Source organism: Triticum urartu, chromosome 5, assembly GCF_003073215.2.
Source record: "Triticum urartu cultivar G1812 chromosome 5, Tu2.1, whole genome shotgun sequence".
In the NCBI taxonomy this organism is placed as follows: domain Eukaryota; kingdom Viridiplantae; phylum Streptophyta; class Magnoliopsida; order Poales; family Poaceae; genus Triticum; species Triticum urartu.
In genome coordinates this window covers 561,153,855-561,163,329 of record NC_053026.1, presented here as the reverse complement: position 1 = coordinate 561,163,329, position 9,475 = coordinate 561,153,855, and the positions used below count along the sequence as shown (strand labels likewise).

Below are 9,475 nucleotides of genomic sequence, written 5' to 3'. Positions count from 1 at the left end.
TGGGCTGGTGGCTGGCCGTAGCCTAGGCCGAGGCCCCGCCCCATCCCCAGCCCCAGGTCGGGTAGCTAGCCACCCGGCGTGTCGACGTGCCGAGCGTAATGGCGAGCGCTGCCGTGCAGATTCAGCCGCTGCCGCGCGCGTTGCATTCAGACAGCCAAAATGTTTCTCTTCTCCTGCGTACATGAATGAATAACTCTCTATCGATGTCGGGTTGTGGGCTCGTAGCTTCTGCAGCAGGGACCATCCGGCTCCGGCATGAATGAATGAATGTGGTCTCCAGAGTGGGTGACGGGCGTCAGTCCAGGGGGGCGAAATCAATGAATGAATGAATCATCTGCGTCCATCCATCCGCAGATGAGATGAGATGAGATCCCCACCGGCCCCGGTCCAACAGCACAAGTTGTTAGTGCTATCTAGTACCGGCCCATGCGCAACACATGATGCCCCATCCATCCTACATACGGTACCCTGTCCTTGAGCTCAATCATCAGGCATCATATCTCCCAGCAACGGTGATGTCAATGGTAACTGCTCGCTCTTCATTTCATACGGTGTTTCAGCAACGGTCTCGAAAGCCCTCATTTATTTAGGCTCTGTTTGCATTTCGCTGTTGAAACCAGATTGGATAGTAAACGGGATCATTATAATCCATGGCGATGCCAAATGCAGCCTTGGGCCAACATTAGGGAATGTCCTTTTCATCTGTTGAAATTTTCCTAGGCAATCTTTGCAAGGGGGTACCACTTAGTAGCGACCACCGTGCTCGGAGCGGGCTTTACTTGCTTGATGAAGGGTTAAGAGTCGCAGCAAATTTACAGGATTCTTGGCCCAAAAGGTAGATTCAGCCCCAACAGATGCATACACTATACAAGGCAACAGACTAACAGGAGACATGGTACAGCAGGACTGACTACAGGAGAGACTAACAACTACTGTACAGGAGTGGAGTGCGCCATGTCACACACATCTAGAGGCACCAAAATGACCATGAACATGGCCTAGGGCATGGCAACAGCTTGGCCTAAACTACCAGTAACATCCTCTTATCAGATCCAGGAACTCGGCCGGCCGGTGTCGGCAGATGATGTGCACACAGGAGGATCATATCAGATTGCAGGCATCAGGCTGGTATTATAGCCATGTCAGCTGCTTGTGCGCGTTGACTCAGTGAGTCATGACTCGTGTGTCTTCTTGAATCTTGATGTCCTTCCTCTTTACCTTTCTCTAGAGCACGAATCCTGGAAAAAGGGGAAATCATAGTTCATGCGAGGACTAAAATGTTGCCACTTAGACTGTACCAGATGTCCTTCTTGATGGAATATGCTATCATCATGTGGTTACTTGAGCAAGTTGAAATCAGTGCGCCAACTCCAGAATTATGGAGTGCAATTTGCTTGTAGAAAAAGAGAGACAGACAATTACCTTCCTTTGCCTGCTGAAACCTTCAATTCCAGAATATGGGGTGCGAAGCTCGCCACTGCAGGGCGATCGCTCGCTTTTCGTTTCTGGGGTAGAATGGTATGGCGTTGACGCTCCACTTGCCCATTGTTTTCCATCACCAGCATAAGGCGAGGAGCCAGACATCATGTAGTAAGAGCTGAGATGTTCCTGCCTACAGATGGTAGGCGTCTCATGTTGATTTTTGAGAACAGACATGGTGCTGAAACCTTGTTGGAAAAAGCAACTAGATGGAGAAGAAGACTGTGACTGTGGACTAGGAAACGACATGAATGGTGGTAGCCTTCCATGGGGTGTAGCAACATCAGGGCTCGAGCTAGGCAAAGGACAGCCTTCCACAGTTAAGCCTTGCTTAGCAGCCAACTTCAGAATCTGTTTCTGGTTTAGCCCTGTTCCATAGAGAATGTTCCATAGGCTCCTTAGAGATTCCCTCTGGTTATGTATTACTTGGTCCCGCATAGCCATCTCAATTTGAAGCTCAGCATTATTCATTCCCTGAAGGATTCATTTTTTACATATATAAGCAGCTTGTGGGATATCATATTCTGGATGGAAAACTAAAGCTTTGGGGATTACTCACAAGAAGCCTGTATTGGCTGAGAATCTGCAGGTAAGTCCTGTTCCCATTGTTACTCGTAGCCTCCTCGATCATATCTTGGAGCTGACGCCTACGACTCTCATTCAGTTCAATATCCTACAGTGAAAAGGATAAATAGCCATGTAAGTTTGCTTCAAGGTAATAGAGCAAAATTAAACTTAATATGTACCTTTCTGTAGCCAGCACCAGCTTCATCATTGTCACGGATGTTGTCAAGAATAACTTGCCTCCTTGATGTTAAGGCTTGCAAAAGGGCATAATCCTTCTCATTCACCTGAATGCAAAACCATCAGTGCACTGTACATAGGGTTGAATTTCTCAGATATTTGTTGCGACAATAGATGTAGGAAAGAGCTGCTACAGTCTGTTTGATGAAAGAGTTGTAGGAAAATTGATCAGTCAAGTTACCCACCTGTGGTCTTGCGATTGCACCGTCAAGATGTTGGAGCTCCATCCGGTTACGCTTGTTGGTTTCTTCAAGTTCAAACAGTGCTTTCTGTAGATTTATGCGTTCCTGAACATTCTCACCAGTTTCCTGGCTCAAGACATTTAGCCAAGATAGCTCATTATCTGCAGCCTTTTCAGTAGGTTTTACGCTCAACTGATGCTCCTTATCAGCTAATTCCTTTTTCAACTGGGAGACCTCACCCTAGAAAGTGACAAGGCGACATACTTTAGTATTCTACTGTGGCCAAGAATTAGGTAAAACTGTAGAAATTTACTCGTTTCCCTGTTAGGCAGACCTGGAGATTCTCTATCATCCTCTGGTAGTCTTCAACATGATTGTCGATAGTTCCAATATTTTTCTATACAGGATAAAGAACAAACATCAAAATAATAGAACTTTATCATGTATGATTCAGAAAAAAAGATGAACCAACAGAAATAATATATCGTTGCGTGTGCGCTCAACCGAAAGAAACGGCCCCTTACATGAACATGTGTTTTTATCTCCTTAGCACGATCTGCATACTTGAGTGTATTGGTAGTGTGATGATACTGATCATCAGCTGGTGATATTGTGGCAATCATAACAGTTCGAGAATTACCAGAGAGACCATCCTTCAGAATTCGAGTTAATTTGCTGTAAATAGCCACTGTCACATAACTAGAATGGACAAAATCGGTTTGATAGTATAATGTCCACCTGACATACCTGTTGCGATATGGAACATATGCTAGACCTTTCTTATTTTGCTTGCCAAGGGCATTGATGCAATTTGCTAACGCTAGAAGTGACTTGTTAATATTTGCTCCATCTCTAAGCTTTTGGCCAAAATTGTTCGTTTCAGAAGCCCTCTCACTGCTCAAAGAAAATTGTTTTCAGCTTACTTTTGCTGACAGAGTGAAAAGAAAAGCAGCAGCCCCAAAAGAAAAGTTAATACCTTCCCGCAAGATCAACCAAGGCCAGCTTTCCACGAAGAACTTGACTACCATATTTTCCTTTCTGCTTGCGCCTTACAGTAATCTCCAGTACAGCGTGTGAACTTGAAAAAGAGAGCAAACGTATTTTCTGTGAGAATAATGTAAAAAAATGCCAGTACTATTAACTGATCGTAACTGTATTGATAAGAGTCACAATCTCAACAATTTAGCAGATTAAAGATATTAGGTAACCTTAGTATTTAAGTTTTACTAAGACGTATTCAATTAATTCAGCAAATACCGGCTAAGTCATCTGAAGGTTCAAAATAGACCGGGATTAGAGAGTTTGGTGTACTGATTTCAGGGAATGAGAGTTCAGGGTTTGATTTAGCTTTCGCCTACAAATTCAAGGTTTGTTTTGGACTTTTTCCTAAATAAAATGGAAGCATGAACTTTTAAAGGGGAAGCAGAAATTTTTTCACCGTGAAGAGGTTGCATTTGCTTCCGTGCTCTCTGTCTTTCGTCTGCTGTTGCCTATGTTCAAGAGTTCAAGGATCTTATCTGCTGAATGGACCTAGGAAAATAAGAGTTTAAACATCCAAATTTAGTTTATGCCAAAACCGATGGGAATCAACAGGCATGCTTTCAGAATATAGCATGACATGCAATATCTGGATGTTGCAACAGAATTAGACAAAAAAAAAAGGCTTCATACAAAACCAAGGACCAAACCGAATATCTTTGAAAAAAGAGACCACATAAAATAAACATTTTAATTATTTATTGCAAGCTTTTCCTACAGAATACTCAGAAAATATTGCAGCTTAAAAGCACAACAAGAATATCTACTCATGTCCTTTCATTGTCAACTTATCAGCTACTCGAAATAATTAGAAATGTTAAGAGTACTATGCAGATAACATTATGTGCAAAATAATAATTAGAAATGTTAAGAGTAACAAACAAAAAAGCAAATAACACAAAAGAAGGCCAGAATTAACACTAGCAGCCAAGACATGTAACTTATTACCAGGAAAAATAAATACTGTGAGGAAGGAAGAGTTGTAAACCTTAATTCTTCTTAAACCAGCGACTATTATGCCATGCTCGGGATCCTCACGAAGCTCTAGGTGACCTGAGGATTTCTCAAGCAAATCATAGATAACCTGGAGTTCAGAAAACCGACAATTATTTCACAGCTTATATGCAACACATCTATTAGGACTGATAATATTTTTATTATAAACACAATTATTTGCACATTACCTCATTGTATACTTCCAGATATGAACATGAGACTTCAAATGTATCTGAACTATCATCTTTTTTTATTTGATCAAAGATTGTGCGGAAGCTAAGAACCATAAGACCAGGATCACTCCGGCTTCCAACCATCGTATATGTTTTGCCACTGTAGAATCACATACAGCAGGGCATATTAATATACATATGGAACAACTTCATATTGTAGCTCAGTATCCAAGTATAGCAAAAATACCTTTACTGAATAAATAGTACATCAGTTCTTCGCCAGGGAAGTTTTGAAAAGAATGAAGCAAAAGAAACAAAGTAACATCCCATAGCAACTGGGAACAGTTTCATTTTTAGCATTTTGAACAGTCAACTACTTATAGCCGTAAGATCAAGACAGACCGGGACCGTGACTATCAAACAGACATGTACAAATCCTAAAGTCTTACTATCAAACAGACCTGGACGGCGACTTAGAAATAGCAAAACCATTTGAACAATCATTAAATTGGGATGGCAACTGACTAAGTGTGAAGTAAATACAATCTAGAGTGGACAAGCATTTAATCACTTTTTAACCTCAATTGCATGATTAAGAGGTAAGCTTACCAAGCATGGTACAGATAAGAAAATTTTGAAATAGAGGAAATTCAGGAAAATATAATGCGTTAATTCGATGAACACATCTGAAGAAGTGTTTGGACAGTATATCATCCATTTCCTTAAAGTTTAAAAACTTATGAAATTTACACCATATTTTAATGAGCGCAATTTATGAGATCCTTCAGAACTGTGATTGTAAAGCAGTACATATTTGATGATGGCTAAAAGATAAGCAATCTGCTTGTCAGTAGCAAAAATAATCCAGTGAATGCATACCTTCCAGTAGAGCCATACGCAAAGACTGTCACATTAAGGCCTTGAACTACACCCAAAACTGTGGGAGAAATATTCTTATAAACATCCTGTAAAATGAATGCATTTGTATCAAATTAAAATCGTAAGATGTTATAGTGTAAAACATTAACTACAAGAACACAGCATTTGTTCCCATGTCTTAAATCCATACACATCCAGATGATTCTCATTCTTGCAGTTTCCATATGTTCAGTGATAATAACCTTAAGTATGGAAAATTCTAATATCAAGACATAAACATATTAGCATCAGTTTGCACATAAATGCATTTTAGGCTACTGAACTTGCTGGGTTGTGTTGAAACACAATACTCACAAAAAAAATGTAATACATAAAATAATTACTTGTAGAAAGGGGGACTAAGTTATATCTATATACCTAGAATCAGTTAGACTATCTCCAACAGCAGACCAAAAAACATAGCCGTGACAAAAACACTGACAGCTCCAACAGCAGACAAATACCTATATGGCGGCCATATTTTTTTTTTGGTCCTGACCAAACAATGCTACAAATGATGTATATTTCGGTCACCGCTAGCAGCCAACCAAAAAACAAAACTGCTGCGCAGGAACCCAACCACCGCCAAGCGGCCTCACACTGCATCTGCGCCTGCCAATTCTGGCCGTCGGGCACCAGGGCCGCCCCAAGTCCCGCCGCCACCCCTACAACCACGGCCGCCCGGTCCCGCACAATTCCGGCCGTCCAACCATGCTCCACACCGTCGCCAAACTTCCCCGCCGCCGGATTCTGCCGTCACCATCGCCATCCCCGCCGAGCTCCCCCCCCCTGCCAACAGATCTGCCTTCTGGCCTCCCTGCGTCGCGTCGGATCGTCATGTTTCATGTGGTTCTCAAATTTTTGGTCTGCTGGAAAACCACAAGATTTTCCGGTGAACAAAAACCTTCTCTCTCCCCCTAAAATCAGCTTTTGGTCTGCTGTTGGCGATGCTCTCTTAGTCCAACCAATTACATATTATTACAATGGGGCTACAAAATTCCACATTAACAGGAACAATAAATCTATGCAGTATTTACAGACCTTGGACAAAATGGTGGAGCTTTGTCAGCTACATTTAAAGTTATTGAGCTGTTGTAGTTGTACAGGAAATACAGCTATATATTTGAACAAATACAACTATTTCTGAAACAAAGCACATTTGTTTTAGTATCTAACCGGGCAAGAGATTTGACTAGGCATATACACATTTCCAGCATCTATACATACCAGTGTAACATGGCCTGACCATAGAACTTTGATTGCTTCAACATTTTATGTAACATTTTTTACAAGAATGATTCTGACAAGATCCAGTGATAGTGCGATACAGAATTAAGTTTTTCAACACGATGTACGATGTTACATGACTCTTGCAAAACGAATCAAAATTAGTATTCATATGAAATCAAATCCTAATAGCGATTTAAACATTGTTGACAGATCTGTTGGGCTTTAAGAGTTATTAATACAAACACGCGTTTGTCAGGAACTCAGGATAAGCTGCTAGGGGTTTATAGCCTGGACTCAGACTAGCTCATAAGTAGGACTAGTTATGTATCTAATAACTTCCAGCCACTGGGTGCTCGCATGATCTCCCACTGGGTGTCACACAAAAATCTCAAAATAAATGCAGTGACTACAACTAACCGACAGATTTTTGAAACGTTAACACAGAAGAAACAAATGTTTTTTTTTCAAAAAGGGGTGACCACGGAGCAGAAACAAGTGGTACTGGGTTAAAACTTAATAACACGGTTGTAGAGCGGACTAGTGCAACCGTATCAGGGAGAGCCACTGTAGACGAACTACGAAGACCGTGGATAAAAAACAGCTGCCCAGCTAGTTGCACTTGATTACAGTTTACAGGGTAAGTGGTGAAGATACAGTGTAACAAAATGCCCCAGGCTCCAGTCCAGGTCACGGATTAAAAAGAGACCTGGGTTTTGGAAATTAGTTCTCTAAACTGGAGTCCTTTTCTCTGAAACCAGACGTATACGCGTTAGGTAGCATACCTAACAGTAACAAATACAGCCAATGCTTTGCTTAGCTCCAGACTGAATTGGCGTTTTGCACATGCCAATAGCATCGTTACAACCTAGAGCTATCCAAAGCATGAGCAACTCCTAGTTTTGGCAATTAATAAACCAAAGGGGTTGGTTGCGGTTTCGCTTTCTGAAGTAGCATTTCCTAAAATGCAAGGCATGACCAATCCAGGAACTCCCAAGCTTCAGTGCAGGTTTAAGACACTTACTGTAATCAGCATATGAGCCCATTGTCAAAAGCAAGCTAAGCAATTCAGGGTTAGTGCAGCACAAGCTAATGAGGTACATAAGCCTGCGTACCGTATTGGAGCATCCAGGCGCGTACACGTGATCGAAGCTGTATCTTTTCTCCTTGGTCCGGTTCTGGATGAGGTCCAGGTAGCCCTTGGAGATATCAGGGTCCAACACAGCTACATTCTGGAGAACCATACAAGCACAACATTATCACTACTAGTTTGCTATGCTACCAATACCATTACCATCCATGGCAAAATTCTAACCACCCATGACACAAACTACTAATAGTTCATAGCCCAAGCAAATCAAGCCAAGCCTCTGTCTGTTTACCTTGTCATCAATTACTTGTATGATGTGCCGCGAGCGCCGGCTCTCGTTGTCGGTCAGTGGCCTGCACTTGACAGCCACCTGCAAATAGATACAGGATCACATAATCAAGTAAGGCAATGGAACAGAAGTGCAGTTAAATCGCAGTGGATTGATGCAGAGGGTGTAGTGTGGTACCTGCAGCGTGGCCGTCTGCCTGGAAGCCGGAGCCCGGATGGTGGGCATTGCGCGGAACCTTCCTCTTCCTTTTGGGGGTTGGCCCCCAGCCCAGCCGACCTCCCTCCCTTCCTTCGCCCAGAAGATGCGGTGCCAGTCTAGCACAAGCCAACCCGGCCGCGCCCACGCCCACGACCCTTCGGAATCACGCCACACGGGGGCGGCAAAAAGGCGAGGCGCATCCCCACCGCACCAGCAGCACCACCAGCTGCCGCGGCGGCGGCGAAAAGGGGCCCCGCGAAAAGGAGCCCGCTACTGCCGCTGCAGTGGCCTCCCTGCTCACCGGTCCACCACCAAACCAACCCGAGCCGCCGCCGGCCAACACGGCCGAATGCCGGAGGAGTCGAGGAGAAATGCCGCCGCCGGAGGCCGGCTCCCTCCGCCAAAATGCGAGCCCGCGGAGCCGTGCCCAACGCTCCCGAAATCGCCGCGCCCGGGGAAGGAAGGAAGGAAGGAACGGCGGTTACTCCATCCACAGAAGAAAATGGCAGCACGGCCACAGGTCGAGCGCGTGTGTGATTTGGTGGGCGGCACGACGGGGCTGCAGGCGGGCGTACGAAGAGGATTCAGGGGATGAAGAGGAGGAGGCGGTGGTGGGAGGGAGGAGACGGAGGTGGTGGTTTAATGGGGGAGGAATAATTAATCGGCGGCAGCTGGAGAAGGCGACACGGAACGGGAGGGGGGAGAGGGGAGGCGAGGTGGGGGTGGGCCTCGCCCTAGCTGGGCCCCACCCAACGGTCCGATGCCTTTGCTTGCGCTTGCGCCTGCGCCTCCGTCCGGCTCCGGCCCGGTCCGGTACACGACGCCGTACCTGCGGTACAGTCAGTCCTGCGCCACGCACAGCTCGTCGGCGCGCCCCTCTATCTATCCTTTCCCCGTCTCTCTCGCTTCGTCGGGGCGCTCTCGTCGCGTGCAAACCCAAACCTGGACGCTAGCTGGCTACTGTGTGCGCACGCTATGGGGTGTGGAGTGCACAATGCAACAAAGCTGGGATGAAGAAGGAAGGGTCGATGTGCACGAGTGCCGAAAGGCGTTCTGGTCCAGCTTCAATGCACGATGCGGA

The 9,475-nt window shown here is 44.7% G+C and overlaps 1 protein-coding gene across 1 annotated transcript; it reads right to left on the bottom strand.

Moving 5' to 3' along the window:
• Positions 1-763: 763 nt before the first annotated feature.
• LOC125510724 (kinesin-like protein KIN-8B) lies at positions 764-9,056 on the bottom strand. Its single transcript, XM_048675973.1, has 16 exons — positions 8,374-9,056; positions 8,200-8,277; positions 7,933-8,049; positions 5,552-5,637; positions 4,688-4,832; positions 4,492-4,587; positions 3,904-3,995; positions 3,442-3,543; positions 3,213-3,359; positions 2,990-3,140; positions 2,800-2,862; positions 2,469-2,705; positions 2,226-2,330; positions 2,039-2,152; positions 1,423-1,953; positions 764-1,238 (listed from the first exon to the last, which is right to left on the bottom strand). The coding sequence occupies exons 1-16, from the start codon at positions 8,419-8,421 to the stop codon at positions 1,215-1,217; spliced, it is 2,136 nt and encodes a 711-aa protein (XP_048531930.1). The 5' UTR covers positions 8,422-9,056; the 3' UTR covers positions 764-1,214.
• Between the last annotated feature and the right edge of the window lie 419 nt (positions 9,057-9,475).